Below are 21,742 nucleotides of genomic sequence, written 5' to 3' on the forward strand. Positions count from 1 at the left end.
TAGAAGATGGACAAGACACTATACTATGCACGTGAGTAGAAACGTGACGAGAAAAGACTAAACAGCGGTTTGTTAAACGAGTCGCAGGATTAGAATCAACATCAGCAATAGCAGCAATAGCAGCAGCAACAACAACAATTTGTTAAAGGTGTCATAGGATTGATAGCAGCAGGGACGAAAGACCGAAAGTTCTGTGCAGGAATCATTAACTCCGCTAACACTTTTGGGGGCGAGTGGACGGTGGCTAGGTGTCCGGTGGCTAGGTGGCTTGGTGACAAGGATGGTGTAAAGAGAGATGTCAAGAGCGGTGTCAAGAGCGATGTCAAGAGATTTTTTAGTATGCAGAACTTATTCAATATACAATATCCATTTATTGACCAATAATATAGCAATATATTATCGGCAAGTGACCCGACTTTCCTAACATTCTTGGTGTCTTGGGGAGGGTGGCAAGGGAACAGCTTATTTCTTAAAGTACTCTTCAATTTATTATTACTAATTATAAGTAAATAAAATCAAAAAAACGGAAGAAGGCAAGCAACAATTGGAATTCATAATTGATCCATAGACTGATCGTGAATTGTATAATTATTAACGTAAAATCAATGTTAATAATGAAGCATTAACTTCCATTCCACAAGCAGTTAAAAAACCCCTACTATCAGCTCCTATTCATGATCTGTATGTATACTGGTAACATTCGTCAAATGTGATCTGTAAAGTAATGAATCCCAGTTGCTTGCGTAGAAGAAATATGTTGTTGATCTGTCGTCATTCTTTTGTAAGTTTGGGGGATTTATGATGAGTTAGAGTCATACGATTATCATAACTTCTACCCTGGATAAGGATTAATGACAGTAAATTATCGAATTATCATAAAAGGGATATTTCAAGTAGAGAGACAAGAAATAACAGCGTTCTTATCGAAGGTAAACTTACTTTCCTGGAGTTGTTGAAAATTTCAGGAAATGGAAACCTCAGGGACTCAAAATGTCTTCATGTTTGTAATATCGCTTCCTATGTGTGAGTATAAATTAGTGTGCATCATAAAAATGTCTGAGGTAATAGTTTAGCCATCACAAAATCTATAGAAAGAAGTTCAAGAACAGTAATGACTATATGACTGCAATAGAAGACAAAAGAATAATCGACAAAGTTAGAAGCATTATCTTAGCAATGGATAATAAATGTTTGGAGCTTGCCCTAGGTGTTTACGCATATCATGATTACCAACATATTCCGCAGGTAGGAATCAAGAGGATCGAAATAGATTATCTTTTCGAGGCTATTTAATTATGCCAACTTGTAAGGTATTGTAGCTTATTTTGAACGAGAAATTGATGGCTGAGACCGAAAGACCTTTTATATGCATCCAACTGTTGATGGATTCGCTCTTAAATGTAGTAGTAACATCATCATTAGTAAAGACGAATGCGTGTACTTTGAATTAATGTAAGATTTCCAGTTTGCCCAGATATAAACAGTGTTCGCTAGAAGGCAGAAGAAGTATAATATTTAATGGTTAAAAAAAATAATATATGTCCGATGCTTTACTTCAAAACTGATAAAGGTTTTCTAACTAATACATGTATTTCGATCTTTGTGGAACTAGATCTGAATTCTTTCTAAACAAATGTTGACAGACTGAGAAAAGTGAAAACTCCAACAGAAACAAAAATAGTTCCTTTTAGGTAGGTACAAGGTTCGCGATTGTCATTCATGTACACTAAAACTTCGAGAATCGTTATTATATTTTTTTTACAATTCTATCGAAGAAGATTCTAAAATGGTAATTAAACTGGAAAGAGTTGGCAATCTCGAGGGACATTTTCAATTTTCATCCGGAAAATCATTCACTGGCATTATTCTTAGTGAGGGTAGTAAATTTGAGTTGACTGAGGGATCCTCGAATCGACCTAGGATACCGTCCCCTTGTTAGAAATAATGCGTCTTCTATTTAGATGCGTAATAAGATTGTATTAAGGTCGAAGGCACCACAATAGAGTCCTGATATCCCTCTCAATTTTTGGCCCTATACCATACGAACACTATTGTATGTGTGTCAGTTTAAATTTTCAAAACAATGTATTTCCTTTTATGAGAATATTCGCTTTTATTGTGTGAAATTTTGAATTGATCATGATAATTGGATTTCGTATTCACAACAATTTTGATCAGAAAATAGTGACTCATGAATGTAATCAATAGTTTTCGAAGAACTAATACTTTAAATCAGGACTATGTTAAACTAGAACTAACTTCAAGTATAATGAAGTGTGCTTTGATTCTACTACTTTAATATGCTTATTTAACAAGGTCTCCATTCAGAAATCCATCTGTTCCTAGGTACGGCTAACTGACTCTTATTCCGGGGGACAAAGCACCCATTTCTTTTATCTACCAGAGTAAATTTTCCCTCCTTGAATACAACTTGGCCCTTAACGATTGTATATCTTGGCCAGTTACTTATTTCAAAACCTTCAAAAGGCGTATAATCACAGTTACTATGCAAATTCTCGACTTTTATTTGATCTTGAAACTTTCCTTGTGGGTACCAAATAACGATATCAGCGTCCGATACTCCTTCTATTAAAGTTCCCTTCTTGGGATACATCCCATACAATTTCGCTGGATTTATGCAGTTGAGCTCGACGAATTTTTCCCACGATAACCGTTCTCTAGAGACGCCATAGCTTGCTAGTAAACCTAGTCTTGTTTCAACTCCTGGACATCCATTGGGAATCCATTGAAATTCGCCATTATGCCCATTTTTGAATGCTATCTTTTTCCCGTCGTCTGTATAGTATTTCGTTGGACAATGGTCAGATGAAAATATTGTCACAGACCCATCTCCCAAAGCACTCCATATAGCTTCAAGGTCATCCTCATTTTGTCTAGGTGGTGGGGAGCATATGTATTTTGCTCCTTCGAATGGATCATGAGAGTGTAGCTTTTTCAAGTTGTCTGATGTAAGGAGTATATATTGAGGACATGTTTCTGCAAATATACGCAACCCCCTAGATTGAGCACTCTGGATAACTTTGATAGCTTCTGGTGCAGAAACATGTACAAATAATAGAGGCGTATCCAAAGTTTCTGCCATTACAATAGCACGATTTGTAGCCTCACCTTCAAAGATAGATGGCCGCGATATTGCATGATAATAGGGCTCCGTCTTTCCTTGCTCTTCAAGGGAATCTATCATCCATTGAACCATATCCCCATTTTCAGCATGTAACATGACAGTTATACCACACTTCCTGGCAACATTTAAAACAGTCATAAGGTCGTAATCTTTAAGCTGTAACTTGGAATATGTCATATATAGCTTGATACTGGTTACTTTTCCCTCCTTGGCCAAGAGAGTCAACTGCTTTTCGAGACTTTCTTTGTCAATTTTGAATACAATAAGATGTAAGGCGTAGTCACAATATAAATTTCTAGTGCAATTGTCTTTACACTTATTGATGGAGTTGAGCAATGCGGTTGCTCCCTCTTCGCGTGGATCTTGAGATGCAAAGGTAATAATTGTAGTAGTGCCACCCGCAACTGCACTTCTTGTGCCACTTTCGAAGTCATCACATATTTCTCCAAAAAGGTCTAAGGGCTCTCTCAAGTGAACATGAGCATCAATCCCTCCTGGAGTTACAATTGCACCCTCCGCATCTATGACATCTTTAAAAGAGAAGTCGCTCAAGTCACCAATCTTTATAATCTTACCATCCTTTATTCCCAAATCAGCTTTGAGGAGAGATTCTGTACACAAAATACCATTCTTGAAATTTGTTAGTCATTACGTTGTATAAACCTAATATTGTAAAAAGGACTTACTTTAACAATCAAATCAAATATCATGTCAGAATCGTCATATATTAAAGGATTTGTTTATAATCTCGATAAGAAAGCGCTTTTAGATCGATATCTACCTTAAGGTTGACTAAAATTGAGTAGTGAACAGCAATAAAAGATAGAACACGAGAAGGGACCTTTCAGTTTCTCGACCTAATCCATATACTCTTTGGCGGAGGAGAGAACTAATATATGTGTACCAGTAGAAGATAATACCGCTTGCCCTATCTCTAGTAGGCGAGCGCGATGAAAACTACAGACTTTGCCGATCTCCCGTAGATTTGCCCCGTGTTTCAAACCAATACATCTTAGCCGACACAGGTTCGCCTATCAGTATGATGTGAAAAGTTCGGCGCTTCTTGATGCCCATTGAGGGGCCAGCATTAAAAGGTGCTTATGAAGTTCAAAAGGAAATGCTTTGGCAGACAAAATTACTTAAATAATCTCAAAACTATACTTGCAGAGGGCGTTAGAAACGTTTTATGAATATGACAGAACGACAAAACTATACTAGTGAACTACCGCCATCTCAAAAAGCGTCCGTATATTATGAATATCAGGGAAATATATATTACAAAGATATACCAATTCCTACGCCTAAAGACGACGAGATTTTGGTTCAAATCAAATATTCAGGAATCTGTCGAACTGACTTGCATGTTTGGAATGGTGACTGGAAATCGAAATCGAAACTACCCATGATTGGAGGACACGAAGGTGTAGGAGTTGTAGCTGGCATCGGCTCGTCTGTATCGGGTTTTCAAATAGATGATGCAGTTGGGATAAAGTGGCAAAATAAATCTTGTTTATCTTGTCCTTATTGTGAAAGAGGACAGGAGAATAACTGTGAACAAGCAGTATTTACGGGCTGTCATACTGATGGCTGCTTTCAACAATATGCCATTACTAAAGCAATTTATGCTGCTAGATTTCCTAAAGGAACAGATCTCTCCCTTGCATCCCCGATATTATGTGCTGGAACAACTGTATATAAAGCCTTGAAGGTTGCGGATATTAAGGCCGGCGAATGGGTCGCCATTACTGGAGCTGCTGGAGGTTTAGGTACTTTAGCAATTCAGTATGCAGTTAGTATGGGTTATCGCGTATTAGCTATAGACTGTAGCGAAGAGAAGAGGGGCCTTGCTAAACATTTGGGAGCTGAAAAATACATCAACTTTCAAACTACACATAACATAATTGAAGAAGTTAAGACGATCACGGATGAGGGCCCAGCTGCCGTATTAGCCATAGCAGAGGGTGGATTAAATGAAGCTGTAGAATATGTCAGGCCATTTGGAACCGTTGTATTGATTGCTCAGCCGGCAACTGATACTTTGAAAACAAGCATATTCAGGCAAGTTTGCCGTTGTGTAACAATACGTGGCTCTTGCATCGGTAACAAGGCGGATACATCGGAAGCCATTGACTTTTATACTAGAGGGCTAGTAAAGCCATCTGTGACGTTCTGCAAGCTTTCAGAAGTCCCAAAAATTTTTCTGTTGATGCAAGAAGGGAAAGTGAAAGGGAGATATGTCATTGATTTGGGCCAATATTAAGCTTATATGATGTCAAATTGCTGTATATGTTATATAAACGATCATTTATTCGAAGATTATTTTATTCTCAATGTAGCCTAGGTCTTCTATTACACATTTAACAATATCATTGTTTTGTAGCCATCTGTGAGGTTTCATGCCCATTCCGGTACCTTCAGGCGTACCTGTAAAAATGATGTCGCCTGGATAAAGAGTTGTTCCTTGAGAAGTGAAAGATACCAAGCTCGCCACATTAAATAGCATATCTCCAGAATTACTCGATTGTCTAATTTCTGAATTAACTAAAGTTTGCAAAGATAGATTTATGTCTCCAGCTTCTCCAATTTTAATTAGATTCTTGTTAACTATGCACGGTCCTAGGGGAGCAAAAGAGTCAAACATTTTACCCACAGAAAACTGGGAACTTCTATTCTGCCAAGTTCTTTGTGATACATCGTTTCCAATAGTGAAACCTAAAACATAATCAAGAGATCGCTGTTGGATAACATTCTTGCACTCTTTACCAATAATTACGACAAGTTCGACCTCCCAGTCTACTTCCGCATCCTTAAGTTGAGCTACCTTAGGCACATATATTGGACTGTACGGACCGGTTATACAACCTTTAGGCTTGTAGAAGAGGGTTGGATAAGTCGGAGTGGCGGCATTACTCTCTATGATGTGCTTTTGATAATTAAGACCTATACATCTTACAGATGATATTTGCTCAAGCGATAATGGAGAAAGAAGTTCGAGTACTTCCTGCAGAAAGGTTAGTAATGAGCAAAAATCGATTTTAAACTCAAATTGAACATACTAATATCCTTTCAGTCACGACATACTTTCCAAAGACGTTACCCTCTATTAATCGTGCGTGACTTATTGTACCATTCTCGTATATGGCATCACCCTGCTCAATAGAACCACTTGTAGTGCGGAAACGAATCAATCGCTGTTCAAGTTAGATCATATTTTCCCTTCTTGCCTACTTTCTCTTGGTTTTACTTACTTTGAAGCTCATGTCAATCTTCGTCCAGTTTCATTAAAAAAAAAAATTGCATTTCAACTCTCTTTAAAATAGTCTATAATCTTAGTTTCAATACATACGGCTCAGAGTTTAACGTGGAGTGCTCAAAATACGTCGGTAAAGGTTCTGATCGGCGAAGACTCTGATCGGCAAAATTTCTGATCGGAGAACTCTGATCGGCAAAGACTTAAAAGTTCTCACTAAAAGCGGTAAACTACTGATCGGCAAAGCCGATTTCTACTTATCTCTCTCGAAACTAGTATTTGTTGGTGCACGACTGTTCGTATTTCGCTCCCCGATCTTCATGGAATGGAACACCTTTTTTTTTTTTCATTTTACAGATCGGTTAACAGCTATCAAATTAACGTCGTAATTATCTATCTGTGCTCAGCTCTTTAAAATTGATCCAAAACTTGATTTTATTCAAGAACATTGTTTGTATCGTACTACAGCACAGCTACAATTTGGGTCGCGAAGAAGTCATCAATTGAACTATGAGCAAACTTGGTAATATGGTGCGTGATTTCTACAAAAATGGATATGGAGAGAAAGACACTTCTATTCAAGTCATTACCAGTGAAGATGAAATGCTGGAACCTGTCTCCCATGAAGACGAAATGCGCGATGTAACAATATTTACAAAAATCATCAAATTTATTAAGGTTTCACGTGATACAAATGAATTGAAGGGCGTTGAAAGGATTTTATATACCTATGATTTACGCCCTGTTGAAGCCGCAAGAAGGAAGTGGGATTGGTTCAACTTTGTGTATTTTTGGATGTCGGAATCTTTCAATATAGGTGTCTGGCAGGTAGCGGGGACAGCGGTGGAGGCTGGCCTTAGTTGGTGGGAAACTTGGATTTCCGTTTGGCTTGGTTATTCAATAGTTGCATTTTATCTTTCTTTGCAGCAAAGGGTTGGTAGCTACTATCATATAGGATTCCCAGTTTCTTGTCGGGCATCGTTTGGGATATTTGGATCGCTATGGCCTGTATTAAACAGGACGGTAATGGCTTGTTTGTGGTATGGCGTAGAAGCGTGGAGGGGAGGTCAGTGTGTTCAAATAATGCTAAAGGCTGTTTTCGGAGCAGATTTAGATACCAGAATTAAAGACACCATGTCATCGCCTAACGTCTCTACTTTTACATTTGTCGCATTTTTCATATTCTGGATATTCTCGTTACCTTTCATTTGGTTTCCGCCACATCAAATTAGACATTTGTTTACATTTAAAGCCATGGTGTGTCCTATAGCGAGCGTCCTTTTTTTGATTTGGGCTATAATTCGTTCTGGTGGAATCGGTCCTGTAGTTTATCAAAAGAATTACTTACATGGTTCTGAGCATGCTTGGGTATTTATAAAGGGAACCCTCGCTGCGATGGGAAATTTAGGTACACTAATTGTTAATTCTCCTGATTTTTCTCGCATGGCGAAAAACAGGAACTCTGCTTTATGGTCGCAGATATTTGCGATTCCACTTTGTTTCAGTATCACTTCATTGATTGGCATATTGGTATCTTCAGCTTCTACTATATTATATCATAAAACTTTTTGGTCACCATTAGATGTTTTGGACAAATTCTGCGATACAAACGATAAAGCTGCAAAAGTTGGCGCCTTTTTTATATCTTCTAGTTTCATGATTGGCCAATTAGGCGTTAATATTTGTGCGAATAGTTTATCTGCAGGGAGTGACATGACTGCCTTGTTTCCTTACTTTATTAATATAAGAAGAGGGGGTTATGTTTGCGCAGCTATTGGGATCGCTATATGCCCTTGGAACTTGATGTCGTCTTCAAACAATTTCACTACTTATATGTCTTCTTACTCGGTCTTTTTGTCGGCTATTGCAGGAACTATCTCAGCAGATTATTTCTTTGCAAGAAGAGGGTATTTGAACATATGGAACTTATACTCGTACAAGAAAGGTGAAGATTACCATTATAATTTCGGTATCAACTGGCGTGCTGCTGTTTCATATGTCTGTGGTGTGGCTATCAATTTTGTTGGCTTTTTAGGCTCTTGTGGTGTTAAAGTTCCAATTGCAGCGACGCACGTCTATTACTTAAACTTTATCGTTGGGTACTCCGTATCTTTTGTGGTTTATTGTGTATTGGCTATATTTTTTCCTCTTCCAGGGGTACCTGCTTTTGAAATGAAGAGTAGAACTTGGTTAGAGCAATACCTTGATGTTGACGATTTTGAGTTAGAATTTCTTAGTGGAAAGCGAAGCGCAAAATTGGAGTGAGCAACTACCTTACGTCAGTCGAACTACTTGCCTTCCAAAGGAAAAGTAAAACAAGTGGACCAAGTGTTTATTCACAAAAAATTCAATTCAAAAATCAAAAAATGAATGAAAATGTTTTACAATTAAGCTGACCAAGTACTTCACCAAGGGTATTCTCTGATTGATTTTCACGAAAGATCTCAAATTCTATTCGAGTATGACTTTTTTAGGAGAGGGAATGACATTCTTGGAGACTCTCTTTGTCAATGAGATGTATGAACTTTTCTGTGTGTAATAGTTAATTTCCGTCAAATTTCAATCTGCTGGCTTTGCTTGTGTGCTTGTGGCTTTAAATTATATAGAGCTAATGAATTTTAAACATGTTTTTTGTAAGACGTGTCAGTTCGCCTTCATAAGTTTTACTTCATGAGTCTTGCTCTTTGAATACCCTGAAGTAATATGTATGAGTTTGAAATATTGAGCCCGATGCTCAAAGGGGATCAAGTATGCCTAAGGAGATACTGTTATCCATTACTCATATATACTACTGTTTAGTATCATGTTTATTTATTCTATATGAAAGCGACGCTAAGTTTTCAAGTACTAATAGATTCAGCACTTTTGGCACACTAGCCCTTAAATTAAAATTTTATTGGACTGGATGTGAACTCTTCTTGCATTTTTGTTGTATAAAAGTTTTGGGAGTTTTTAATGACACCCTGAATAAATTTTCCTTCTTCTCCTGCGATATCTTCAACTTCCTAATTCATTTAAGAGGAAAACAATTTAACATAGGAGGCACATTAATTCTTCTAGAGTTTTTAAGACAGCAGTTTAAATTGAATAACAGTATGGCTCCTAGAATATGCCTTGAAGAAACGTGCAAGAGTAGTAAGAGAATGCTCTTTTTTTTTTGACCATTTTTGGACCAAAAATTGTCCCCTATTGTCATAAATGCCTTATTGGTTATGTGAAAGCCTTAAAAGTAGGCAGAAAACTTCACGAAGGCTATTGTAGAATACTTAGAAAGATATAAACATAAAAGAGGCTACCTTTCGAAAGTCCGTGACTCTGTGTATTACAATTTAAACGACTCGAATCTAATATAAATATGTCTCTGGGGAGGTCGATTTAAAGGATAACATCTAAACATCAATTGTTCCCGGAGGTCGCTAGGTGCCATGAGTGGCTGAGCATTACTTGAGTGCAAGCAAACTATCCAAAAGCTTGGGTACGATAAAGTCCCTAAATCTGGCCAAATTGCTAGTGAGACATATAAACTGATGAATGTTAAGACTTTGGCAAGCCTTTTTCACTATCAGCTTCGTAGATGGCATTTTTGTTCAAAAATATCACTATAGAAATAGAACGACGTAACAGTTCAAATATCTACTCTAATATCGAGAATAACATTACAGTATCAAACAGCATCATAAGTAACCAGCATAATATTAATCAATTATTGATCTGAATTATCTCTTTTAATTAAATTTTGTGTTATCTTCATTAAAGAATTTGAACCAACCTTGGTTTTCTTTTTCTTAACTTAGCTCGGACAAAAGAAGCTTATCCTTGAGGTTTGGTATAAGACTGCACATTGTACTCTGAGCCTTTGAGCATACACTATATTATAGATATAAGTCCTCCCTTATTCGTTGCATCAAATAAAGTTTAAATGGAATCCAAGGAAAGACCATATAGGTCAAGGAAGTTTAGACCATGTGATTCTTGTAGAAAACGGAAATCATGTTGTATAATTGTTGGTGGGCCACCATGCAAAACTTGTCAAATAAGGTGTAATCCTTGTACGTTTACTGAATCAGCCTTAAGGCATAAATCTAGAGCAAAGACAAATACTGATAAAGCTGGTGAGAATAGCAATGGTACCAAAGTTAATAAATTAACTATACAGTCTCCTGATAATGACAAGAAAGGAAGAAAGTTAGCGGCCGAGCTCTTGGTTGGTAGCAAGGCGAATACTATTTCTTCAAAAATATCACTTCCGTTGGAACATGGGATTAATTTTAACCTTTCGACATCTACACATTTATGGGACTACTTATTTTCTGACCTTGAACAAGGTTCAATTAAAAGCACTATTCCTGCTGCTAATGAATCCGATTTTTCTTGCAGGGACTTTAAGGCTAAAGTATCCTCTTTCGATTTCGAAGATTTAACGGAAAAAGAGATAAGACTTTATAACAAAGGGACATTAGAAGGAAATGAATCCATTCGGTCTCAATATATTTTTGAAAATTCTTGCTTTGACCCATATGTTTATTCTATTTTCGACCATGACTCCGAAGGAGAGTTTGTGAACCTAAACATGCGTACTAGACAGATGGATCAAAGCTCAAACCTTGGTCACTTCATGATCATTAAAGAATATACCGGTGCATCACTGAATACGTTAAAATATAAAGAAGAGGTATTTTCATTAGTGGGCGACTCTGGTCCTAGGATGTTGCTTCTATTTTTCAAATATGTAAATCCCTTCTTACCAGTTTTTTCCAGAAGTCGTTTTTATAGAACACTTCAAAATTTTAAGATGTTTCACACAAGCCTTCTTTCAAGTATGTTGAATTCAGCGGTTGACTTGTGGAGTTTTGATGTTATTTTGAATAATCGCCATCCACCTAATAGAGAGAAACTTTTTGCAATAGCCTGTAATTCCATTGTTGAAGAGCTCCATGAACCAAACTATGCGTGCCTTCAAGGAGCTATACTTCTTTCTCAGAAGATTTCCCTCAATGTTTCAGACTTGAATCATTCTTTTAATTGGGGAATGATTGGTTTGGCTTATTCTGTGGCACAAAGTTTGGGTATCAATGTTAATTGCCTTGATTGGAATTTGCCGAGATGGGAAATAAGGCTTAGAAGAAGATTGTGGTGGTCTTTATATATTCAAGACGTGTGGTTTGCAGTTTCTTATGGCCGGCGTCCCCACTTTAGGAAAGATGATTGGGATGTTCCAATAGTCAGAGCTTCAGATTTTGTCTCATACTCCGCAAATGAAGTTGATGAAGAAAGTCATGATCGTAGTGTACGGGCATTTTGCTTGTTGGCTAATCTCTCTGTTATTATTAACGACATAGCCGAGGACTGTTTTGGCTTAAGAAATTCGAGATCTGATACTGTGGACTGTCAGCGGAAGGTCCAAACCTTCTTGAAGAAAATCGAAAACTTAGAACTGCTTTATATTGACATCTTGGAAATCGATCAAAAGCAATTCTCGTGGCAAACAACGGGAACAGCTTCGATAGCGATTGCTTTTTTAACATCAAAGGTAATTCTCTTAAAATTGCTATTACATGACAAACATCATGATGTTCTAAATAAAGAACATGATCTTAATTTTTACTTTGAGAATGGTATTGATAAAAGTGTAACAAGCAGGGCCATCAATTTAGCATCAGATATTGTGACTTTCATAGAGAAGCTTCGGCCAGTTCATTTGGCATGTTTCTGGTACTCCTGGTCGCGACTAAATTTTGCTACAATCTCAAATTTTTTTCTTTTATTGTACAGTGCAGTAAAAGATGAAGAACTAGACACAATAAAGCATCTTCTAGACTCCTATAGGTGGATTTTAAGGCATAGAGCACCAGTAGTTGATATAATGGCATTGGGATTATCAGTTTTAGACTCAGCTTATTCTATGGGGCTACATCATCTCCGCAAGAGCAAATAAAAACATCACAATATAGATAAACATTGATACTGTTCAGATTTTGAATAACGTTAAATCACTTTTTAATTCTTCTGCTCCGCTGGGAGTAGAAGTTAAAACTGTTCTTATCTTGTCACAGATGGATAAGTCGGTGAAAGAAATACCGTGGTACCCTTCAAGATACTATATGCCATATTAATTGAGTATTGAAATTAGCTGATTACACATTCATAAGGTTTCAGGCTTACTTGATTGAAATTGCCTTTAATAAAGATGAGCAGATTGGTGTACAAAGTCACAGAAGGATCCGGTATACAGTTTTGCGGTGTATTCATGCCTACAAAAGGTTTTGCATGGCTAAATTTGGATTTGAAATCAATTTATGATAAAGCTTAGGATTACCAGATAACTTTATCATGCCAGATATTGGCTCAAATATCGGGGATGATCATCTTCAATAATATTTTTAGCAAAAAAACTCAATTAATGCTTGTAATGAAGAAATCATCGCTGACTTCCCTCCTCAATATTTCGTCAACCTGTCATGTACAAAAGAAGTCAAGTCTTTACGGAAGGTGATCCTGGTGCTACATCATTTGGAGATATCTTTCAGCTAAAGCTGAGTTTTTGTTGATGAGGATGGCATCTAGTCGATGTCTCAAAATTCATGGCAAAACATATAAAGCAGAGTAGCAGGACTAACTAAACATTAAATATGTGGTTCACTTCGACGACTTTTACTGTTGTGTTGTTGATTTCATCTATAATTATGTAAAAAGAGGCATTTTAAATGAACTGACTTCAGTCGAGGAAAATATCGAGGATGTTGACTTTGATGTAGTCCCTGGTAATACATATTGTCGTATAATCTACGAAGCCCCCAAATTTTATCGTGTTCTGGGATCCATACTTGCCAGTACTGTTTTTATTAAATTGTATAATTATCTAGACGTGGCTTTCGAAAATTTTCCAGAGAAATAAGACTATCACGATATGTCTGTGAATGAACTTAAAATTAACAAAATTATCGCTAAGTCCCAATTGGTCCAAGCTTTCCAAAATGTTAAATTATGGATGAAGGAGAACTCTTTGAATTCGTAATGAGGGTCTCTTCGTTTAGAATTGTTTATTCAAGAGTAAATATATACTTCATAGTTCACTGATAGTCTCATAGGCGGACCACTTCTCAATACCCTGAATTTGAAAAAAAAAAGGCATCTTATCATTATCTTTCAAACAGTCACATTACGCTTCCGTAACTGAAATAGTCACCACGCAAATTCATCTCTTCATATAGAAACATCAAAGTTATAAATCACATTAATTCTTTATAGTTTTTCATATAGGCATCTAGTCGATATCATGTAAATTTCTTGAATAAGAAGAAACCATGTTTGTGAGATTTTCATTTATCTCCTAACCTTTTGAAGTAACCCCATCCCTCGTAAAGCTTGTACTTTGAGACTTCTCGCTTATTTTGTCAAAGATAATTGCATCCCCTCGATTACCATGTTCCTCTTCTTGGTTACCGTGGGAATAGACTCTAAAGATGTCATCTAAAACTTTAAAATCAAATTTTTTATCTTCTTCACTGCAAGGGTAAATCGATAGCCCAAAGTCTATCAACGAAACTTTACCTGTAACTGAAACATGAATAATAGCAGCTCTGACGTCATCATGGCAAATTCCCAAAAGATGAATCTCCTCGAGTCTCAATTTGATTGTTTCATGTACCTTATTGTACTCCCATTTGGACATAGGTAATTCTTCTCCTAGATCTTCAAATATATGCATTGGTTGACTAGGAACCCCATTCAAATACCCAGATATAATGAGTTTTGGAAAGTGTGATGCAAATTGAGACTTTGCGAGTATTTTATTAATCTCAAGTTCATTGACGAACATGTCATAATAGCTATCTTTCTCTGAGTTCTCAAATGCCAGCTCGGGATAGTTGTACAATTTAACAAACACATCAGTGGGAAGTATCGATCCTAGACCTGGATAGCATTTACTTGCATGATAGACTATACCACAGTGTGTGCAATCCTCAATTCCTGTACATAGTTCAAGTCATTTGGGAGATATCATCTCAAAGTTAATAGTGCATGCGAATAGGATCCTAACCATCTTAGGAGGCTCTGCAATCCCTCTCATCTTTCCTATCATAAAATAATGAGTTACTGTGAAGTACTCTCGTCAAGTCGGTTAAATTATAGAAGATGCAAATATCTAAAATTTAGAGGAAGTAGAAGTGGATCCGATAACCCAGAGATAACAATTACATGTACATACAGGACGGAGACTTTCACAAGACATAATTGGTTAAACTACCAGCCATTTACTTCAAAAGGTTCTTGGTTGAAGCGGTTGATGATAATGGACTTTTAGTTGCAAAAATTTTAACCCACGTATCGCTAATAGAGATCAAGACGGATCCGAATATACAGGTAAAGAAATACGAGAAGTATGCGATGAATTATATCTTGCAAAAAAACGCTTCTGTAAAATTATGTCGAGGGGCCCAGAATTTAATAGCAGTTATATTCGCTCGAAAAGGGATCAAGTCATGATTACAGAAGAATGGTATGTTGCAAAAGGGCACTTTAACTTATTCAGATATATTGAGAGCGTCCCATTACCATAAGATTGGGAGACATACTACAAGGTTAAAAAAGCAATTGGATACAATACACAGGAATGGTGTCATACACAGAGACATTAAAGAGGACAATATTCGCTACACATCAATTTCGTTATTTAGCCTATCTAACTACAGATATAAAACGAACTTATCAATAGACTTAACTTACCATTGAGCCAAAAGATAAAATTGACAGAAAACAATTAAAATTAATTCAAGTCTATAAATTTTTGAAAGTATAAAAGATAATGAATACCCCTAAAGCCATAAGGTGAGAAACTAACGGGCTTCTTGGCACCCTGATTTCTAGATCATTTGAGAAACAATTTTCAGGGGCCGCGCCAAAAACGAGAGAAAATTGAACTGAGTTGTGATAATATTGAGACTGAGAGTAGTAGAGAAAGACAATGGCTCAAATTAATCTTGGCAGTACAAATATATATAGAGGTTTCTTGAGCCCAGATAGAAATGCTGTAAACACAATGTTATAAGAAGCACTCAGTACTTTAATATTATGACACACTCTGATGCTTGTCAAACAGGTAATCTGTATAGTGAAGGGGATCTTGGCGGCCGTATTTCAGCAGTTTTCGTTATTCTTCTCGTATCAGCCTTGGGATCTTTCTTTCCCTTAATCGCGAAAACCTGTCCATATATTAGATTGCCGGCCTTCTGCTTCTTCATTACAAAGTACTTCGGATCGGGAGTTATTGTTGCAACTGGGTACATTCATTTATTGGCCGAAGCTGGAAATTCCTTGACTAACGAATGCCTTGGAGGTGTATTTGAAGAATATCCATGGGCCGAAGGCATCGCTCTTATGGGAACCTTTGCGATGTTTTACTTTGATATCTATGCTCATAGACAGATTGACAAAAAAATTGAACGTAAAACAAACCAAAAAGTTTTGAATTCGCACGAATGTGTGAGTTGTTTTGAAATCGAAGAATCAAAAGAAGAAGAGAAAGAGATTCTGGAAGTTGAAGAAAAAGATATGTCCACGAACAACATCTATTTGCAGATGCTCAATTCCTTTGTTCTTGAATTTGGAATTGTGTTTCACTCAGTTTTTGTTGGTCTATCTCTTGCAATTGCTAGTGAGAGTGAGTTCAAATCCCTCTACATAGCAATTGCATTTCATCAAATGTTTGAGGGCCTTGGACTAGGGTCCCGATTTGCATCTACAGATTGGCCCGAGAGTAAGAAATTGACACCTTGGCTTTTATCGCTAGCTTACAGTTTAGTAACTCCAATTGCGATAGGAATTGGAATAGGAGTGCGAAGCTTATATTCACCTGGCCCTCGAATGGCTCTCATAACTACTGGGGTTTTTGATGCTCTATGTGGTGGTGTATTGATATACAATAGTTTGGTTGAATTGTTGGCACACGACTTTTTGTATATCTCAGAGTTTCAGGGTAAAGACGGAAGCAGAAAAGTACTACTTGGATTACTTTCATTAAGTCTTGGAGCCCTAGCAATGGCCCTTATTGGCAAATGGGCATAACTTATAGAAATATGAAAAACACTACGATTTGTCATCAACGAATTCGAAGAAAGAGACATCTTAGACTAGAAGACTTTTTTTCTTTTAATTCTAGTTCGAAATAAAAGAAAAGAACTGTCTCAAGAATGATAACACTTACCAAAGAAAAGCGATATTGGGACCTTACTAAGTATTTTCGTATCACATTTCCAAAATTCTTTGATTAAAGAAGTTAGATCGCTTCGGCTGGTAAGAGAATGTAAGGTACTTTGATTTCAATAACACAACACTAATCATCCATTGTCTGCGGCTTTTGACAGCCGTAAAAAGCTTCAAGTAACTAGATTAAGGTACTGCCTATAGCATTAAATAAAGGAGCAGTGTCTATGACAAGAGACTGGGAGTAAATGGATCTATTGTCAATATTATATTTTAAATATTGGCGAAGAAAATAGGACTGTAAGAATAGATATCAAGAATGCAATAAGGGTTCAATATCGATTATTAATTCAGTACCTAGAGTCACGGATGACAATATTAGCTTTAATTGAATGCCAAAGGATGTATAAAATTGAGGAGAGAATCTATAACCATGCGCTGATAGAATAAAATAATGAATGGTGACCCTATATTGAAGAGATTTAAGTAGCACGTTCCATTTCTTATCCTTTCTTTTTTAATCTTTAATGGACTAGGGAGTAAATAAACCATTTTTGAGAATTATTAGGCCCCTTAAATATATTAGTTAATGTCAATTTGAATATCCTTCATGAAACAGCTTTCATCCAGGAATGGAGGCGAAAGGATTTTAACACAACCGAAGTTAAACAGACATAATAGAACTGCTGATGATGAGAATGATAATCTGCAATACATTTAGATGAATTTAACGAAACCTAAAGCACCATTCAAAAGGGATAGAATGCTAAAAGATTATTAGAATAGTTCACAGGAACCAAATAAACAAAGATATTCATTATTCATCAGTGTTACCAGATTTCAAACCAACGGTAGAGATAAAATGGCTCTAAGAAGGATTTGAAGATGAATCAATAACGAGCTTTACAGTAGAACTTAACTTGGCATTTCTTGAATGTTGGTTGTGTAACACTTAGATTCTTAAGCGACCAAATTTTCAGCACATGCTTCTAGTGATGAGCCACACATCGAATAGCAAGGGGCTAGACAGATTAGATTACGAAATAAATCGAGGACAACTAAGTGCGAAGATACGAACAAGTTAAAGAGAAGCTGCAGGAGTCTATAGTGATCAAATTGGGTAAATCAAAAATGTATTCAGCGGAAGATTCCTTGAATCAGATTCATTTCATTTGTTTGAAGACGAAATGATCAGAGGTCACAAGATACGCCTATTTCAGTTGTGGATATTGAAGGGATAAGATTGAAAACAAAGTTGGAAATGAAAGATGAGTTCTCTGGAGTTTCTCTTTAAGCTGAAAATAATGCACGCACTAAACATGACTAGGAATCTGTAAATTTTATAATGAATAATACTGACCTTTCTGCTTGAAAAGGTAAGATAAGGCAATATTTTTAGAGTTTCCAACTTCCAAACATCCTCTATGTCTCTCATTACACTTGTCCGAACTGGTAAATAATATTCCTGAAAATAATGGAGTAGTCTACATTCTAATCGGAAAGGTGCATTTGGACTCTCGTTGATTTAAAACCATCTGACTTGCTCAAAGTTGTGATCGGTTTGAGTCAATGAACTTGTATGTTACGTTTAGAGCCTTTCTGGTACTATTACGACATACAACCTGTCTTCTTCTTTGTTCTCATTATCTCCGATATAGCAGGATAAAAGCGAAAATGAGGACATATGGATAACTCCATTGAGTAAGCAAACAACATTATTGATCAGGTTTCAATATTAAAACTGATAGTAAGCTACAGCTCTGTACTATTAGTCAAGTAAACTACGTCTAACACAATACGAATTTCGTAACTCGCCTACGTGAAACTCTCTGCTAGTGATCAATATGAAGTTTAAGTAAGGAAAAGTTAATTGATGATTACGTAAAAAGCGTAATATGATCTAAAGTTGGCAACCAAGAAGAATAGAAGAAGTGAGAGGAAAGCACTACTCCAGAAGAACTCCAAATCAAAAACCATGATTGGGATTGTAACTTGAATGAAACAGTTCCCAAGTACCTGTTATACCACGCTGTGCAACGATGTATTGACGGTTAGTTAAAGTCGTACAATCATCATAATTATTACACTGGATGGGGATTAATGTACAAGAAGTATTTCAAATAGAGAAAGGAGAAGTGACAACGTTTCTTGTCGAAATGGAGAAACATATCTGAGCTTTGTTGGCGACATCGAGAAATAGAAACTTCGGCTGCTCAAAATCATATTCAGGATCCTAATATCGCTTCCTATGTGTAAGTATGAGTTTTAGTAGATTAGCAACTCATTACAAAGTAATAGCCCAGCCAGTATCAATATTTGCAGCAAGAAGTTTCCTATGTTCAAATATAAAAACAGCTACATGACTGAAATAAAAGGCAAGGAAATAATCAACTCAAAAATATTATTTTAGCAATGTGTGCAACAAATGTTTGGAGTCTATAGTAGGGGTTTTGCTTCCAATAAAAACAGATCTAGTTGTCAAAATCGCATTCAAGAGGGACGGTGTAAATTGACTTTTTTAGGATACTTAGTTATAACAACATTTTCATTGCAAGAGGCTACTTTAGATCCAATGTTGGGTGTTGAAACTGAACAACCATCTTCATGGAACCCAACATCAATGGAATTACTCTTAAATATCAAACTGACATTGTCATAAGTAAATACGAATTTGTCTATTGTGTAATCGAGGTGAAGAAATTTCCTATATTGCCCAGCTATAAAGAGAGATCGCTAGAAGGTATAGGAAGCATAATCTTCAACGATAAAAAAAATTAATAGTTTCATGAAGCAGCTTTTTTGCCAGATGCTTTTCTTCAAATTGATAAAGCCATTTTAACTAATTCATATGTATAAATCTTCGTGGAACTGCATCTATCTTCCGAGAAAGTTTCGACAACTTGAGAAGAATGAAAACTCCATCAGAACCGAATATAGTTCCTATAAAAGAAAATACTGTAGCCTAATAGTTCTGTATATTGCTCGTGACTTGTTTTCATTTTAACATATTTTGCAATCCCATCCTTTCACAATGCTAATAAGTTTCTCTTAGGTTCCGACCTCATATTCGAGATCTAGTGGCAACTAGTTATTCGATTTCTCAAAACAGCTAATTAAATTGTACTCCGTTTTAGTACTTGGTCCAACATTTGCAGGGCATCAACCCATTTTCTCGGAAGGTGATTGTTTCCTCTTTTTTTTTAATTAAGAAGGGTCCCTTTGTCGGTAAATAGATGTGCGGCTAAGTGTCTCGAACTTTTATGATGTGGCATAATCGTTTTGCTCGCAATAGACCTTCGGTTCTTTAGGAATGGGGTATGATATATTTGTCTTGTGGTGGTTGTCCATCGGAAAGCAGTATCTTTACATAAATAAGAGGAGCCTGCACATCTGCAAGTCGAGCAGGGATGTATATGAATAGTATAGTATTGTTTCTCAAAGTGTAGGTTTTATACGAATCACAATCGCGTACAAACTTTTACATGCTTCATCTTGCCATCCAGTGAGAGTTAGTCACGTGTACGATTTCAATATAAGATCCTTCCTTTTGCCAATATTCATGTATATAAAAAGCTCTTTCGTGTCCGAATTCGTTAAACCGTGAACTTGATTTAACAAATAAGTCTGAGCTATTAATTATGAATTCAGTGTCTCGATTTTGGTATATTCAATCTTTCGACTGGAGAAGTATACCAAAACTCAATACCAACAATCAAACTGAACTTTTCCTCAAATTGTGAGCAATGCAAATGCTTCTTGAGGAGTATATCGAATTGGCTAATACAATATTATTATTCAGTATTTAAATTATGCCACTAGATTCGCTGTACATCTCCTTGGGTCGATGTACCATTACTTTTTATGAATTTTTGAAGTAATCTTTTTGCGAGGCTCTATTTCGTACTTCAGGAATTCAACTTGATTTCCATGACAGCCAGACAAGACTAATGATTCAAAAATTATTGGCAATGGATGTCTCTAAAGGTATTGTTTACTTTTTAGTAACCATGTGTTTATTAAATATGGCCTATTTTGCCCTCTTTGACAATTCGTTTCTAATATTATGAGGAATGGCAATTGTCGCGAGACTCACCTTCTAAGATTACTGTTTTTTACTTTGAAAAATTTAAGCAGCAAACTGGACTAGAATAGTTTGCTGTGATCAAGGTTTAGCATTATTTATACAGTAAATATAGAGGTACTTATGGTAAATATCAGAAAAATTTTGGAGAATCTCGTGGGTTGATTTGTCTGTATTTTTCAGTGTTCAATGGCATGCAAATTTGAAATTTATTTGATAAGATCTGGGCGCAATCAGCCTACCAATATTATAAAAATAATAAAATGAGCTCTGTACTTGAAAAGAGAAAAGATTGCTTAATTGAAACATATTCTCTGTTTACGTGTAGCTTACTGCCATTTCGAGATCAACTACAAATATATCCAGTAGTTCTAACTCTGAACCCTTAAGATCTACCAATACGGTGTCACTGAGTATGCGCGCAATTATTTTGCCAACTTTACCACGGATAAAGATTTTCTTTTTTACTTTTCACACGCTTCCTGTCACAAGCAGGATAAGCCCCTACAGAATTTATTGACAATTGTCATACCTATTACCGACTGCAGTGAAACAAAGCACACTGAGAAAATTATATTTAGCAAATACCCACATTTATTCCATGGTGTGAAGTTTGGATTAATTAAAGAAGCCTGGGAAATTAAAAAATTGTTCTTTTGACCAACATCATAGAAGATTAGAAAAGCGTATGTAAGTCTCTTCAAACATTTAAGAGCCTGGTGTTATCACGAAGCCCAAGCCTTTTATCGTCATCTAAATAATCAAAGGAGCCTCAACAATGGTGAAATCAACTCCAAGATTTACTCACTATATCAAGATACTATTGGCTATCACATTCACTATGTATTGTATTGCATAAATTGTAATTGGATAACTGATTTTTTTACTATCTTATAATTTCTACGATAAAAGATAAAAAGAACTTTACTTGATTGTTCTGAATCGTTCAAAAAAAAGAAAATTACTTATATTATAGAGAACTAAGTTGTTACTAGTTCTTTTCTTCCAAGTTAAAAGAATGAATACTTCAGTGATAGAATTCAGATAGTAATGACAAATATCG

The 21,742-nt window shown here is 36.2% G+C and overlaps 10 protein-coding genes across 10 annotated transcripts in view; 7 read left to right on the plus strand and 3 right to left on the minus strand.

The window, feature by feature from the left end:
* PRCAT00001417001 (uncharacterized protein) overlaps positions 1 to 61 on the plus strand; it is a gene marked incomplete at both ends in the record, with an annotated part of 864 nt that extends 803 nt beyond the window's left edge. The window contains one exon of the mRNA XM_062951203.1: positions 1 to 61. This exon is cut by the window's left edge and continues 803 nt beyond it. Coding sequence (XP_062808229.1) covers positions 1 to 61 — 61 coding nt within the window.
* A 2,247-nt stretch (positions 62 to 2,308) lies between these two features.
* On the minus strand, positions 2,309 to 3,855 carry PRCAT00001418001 (hydantoinase/dihydropyrimidinase family protein; the record flags this gene model as incomplete). The annotated part of the gene is made up of 2 exons (XM_062951204.1): positions 2,309 to 3,775; positions 3,832 to 3,855. The coding sequence occupies 2 exons, from the start codon at positions 3,853 to 3,855 to the stop codon at positions 2,309 to 2,311; spliced, it is 1,491 nt and encodes a 496-aa protein (XP_062808230.1).
* Positions 3,856 to 4,331: 476 nt separating this feature from the next.
* On the plus strand, positions 4,332 to 5,405 carry PRCAT00001419001 (zinc-dependent alcohol dehydrogenase; the record flags this gene model as incomplete). Its single annotated transcript, XM_062951205.1, has 1 exon — positions 4,332 to 5,405. The coding sequence occupies one exon, from the start codon at positions 4,332 to 4,334 to the stop codon at positions 5,403 to 5,405; it is 1,074 nt and encodes a 357-aa protein (XP_062808231.1).
* A 45-nt stretch (positions 5,406 to 5,450) lies between these two features.
* Positions 5,451 to 5,786, minus strand: PRCAT00001420001 (uncharacterized protein; the record flags this gene model as incomplete). The annotated part of the gene is made up of 1 exon (XM_062951206.1): positions 5,451 to 5,786. The coding sequence occupies one exon, from the start codon at positions 5,784 to 5,786 to the stop codon at positions 5,451 to 5,453; it is 336 nt and encodes a 111-aa protein (XP_062808232.1).
* Positions 5,787 to 6,905: 1,119 nt separating this feature from the next.
* On the plus strand, positions 6,906 to 8,660 carry PRCAT00001421001 (nucleobase cation symporter-1 family protein; the record flags this gene model as incomplete). The annotated part of the gene is made up of 1 exon (XM_062951207.1): positions 6,906 to 8,660. The coding sequence occupies one exon, from the start codon at positions 6,906 to 6,908 to the stop codon at positions 8,658 to 8,660; it is 1,755 nt and encodes a 584-aa protein (XP_062808233.1).
* A 485-nt stretch (positions 8,661 to 9,145) lies between these two features.
* PRCAT00001422001 (uncharacterized protein) lies at positions 9,146 to 9,556 on the plus strand (the record flags this gene model as incomplete). The annotated part of the gene is made up of 1 exon (XM_062951208.1): positions 9,146 to 9,556. One exon carries the CDS (start codon positions 9,146 to 9,148, stop codon positions 9,554 to 9,556), a length of 411 nt encoding a protein of 136 aa, XP_062808234.1.
* Positions 9,557 to 10,314: 758 nt separating this feature from the next.
* Positions 10,315 to 12,330, plus strand: PRCAT00001423001 (Zn(II)2Cys6 transcription factor; the record flags this gene model as incomplete). The annotated part of the gene is made up of 1 exon (XM_062951209.1): positions 10,315 to 12,330. The coding sequence occupies one exon, from the start codon at positions 10,315 to 10,317 to the stop codon at positions 12,328 to 12,330; it is 2,016 nt and encodes a 671-aa protein (XP_062808235.1).
* Positions 12,331 to 13,725: 1,395 nt separating this feature from the next.
* On the minus strand, positions 13,726 to 14,214 carry PRCAT00001424001 (uncharacterized protein; the record flags this gene model as incomplete). Its single annotated transcript, XM_062951211.1, has 1 exon — positions 13,726 to 14,214. The coding sequence occupies one exon, from the start codon at positions 14,212 to 14,214 to the stop codon at positions 13,726 to 13,728; it is 489 nt and encodes a 162-aa protein (XP_062808236.1).
* Positions 14,215 to 15,467: 1,253 nt separating this feature from the next.
* On the plus strand, positions 15,468 to 16,460 carry PRCAT00001425001 (uncharacterized protein; the record flags this gene model as incomplete). Its single annotated transcript, XM_062951212.1, has 1 exon — positions 15,468 to 16,460. One exon carries the CDS (start codon positions 15,468 to 15,470, stop codon positions 16,458 to 16,460), a length of 993 nt encoding a protein of 330 aa, XP_062808237.1.
* A 2,563-nt stretch (positions 16,461 to 19,023) lies between these two features.
* On the plus strand, positions 19,024 to 19,257 carry PRCAT00001426001 (uncharacterized protein; the record flags this gene model as incomplete). The annotated part of the gene is made up of 1 exon (XM_062951213.1): positions 19,024 to 19,257. The coding sequence occupies one exon, from the start codon at positions 19,024 to 19,026 to the stop codon at positions 19,255 to 19,257; it is 234 nt and encodes a 77-aa protein (XP_062808238.1).
* Positions 19,258 to 21,742: the final 2,485 nt, after the last annotated feature.

This window comes from Priceomyces carsonii, assembly GCF_900007245.1.
Source record: "Priceomyces carsonii strain CBS4050 genome assembly, scaffold: Debaryomyces_carsonii_scaffold_1, whole genome shotgun sequence".
In the NCBI taxonomy this organism is placed as follows: Eukaryota; Fungi; Ascomycota; class Pichiomycetes; order Serinales; family Debaryomycetaceae; genus Priceomyces; species Priceomyces carsonii.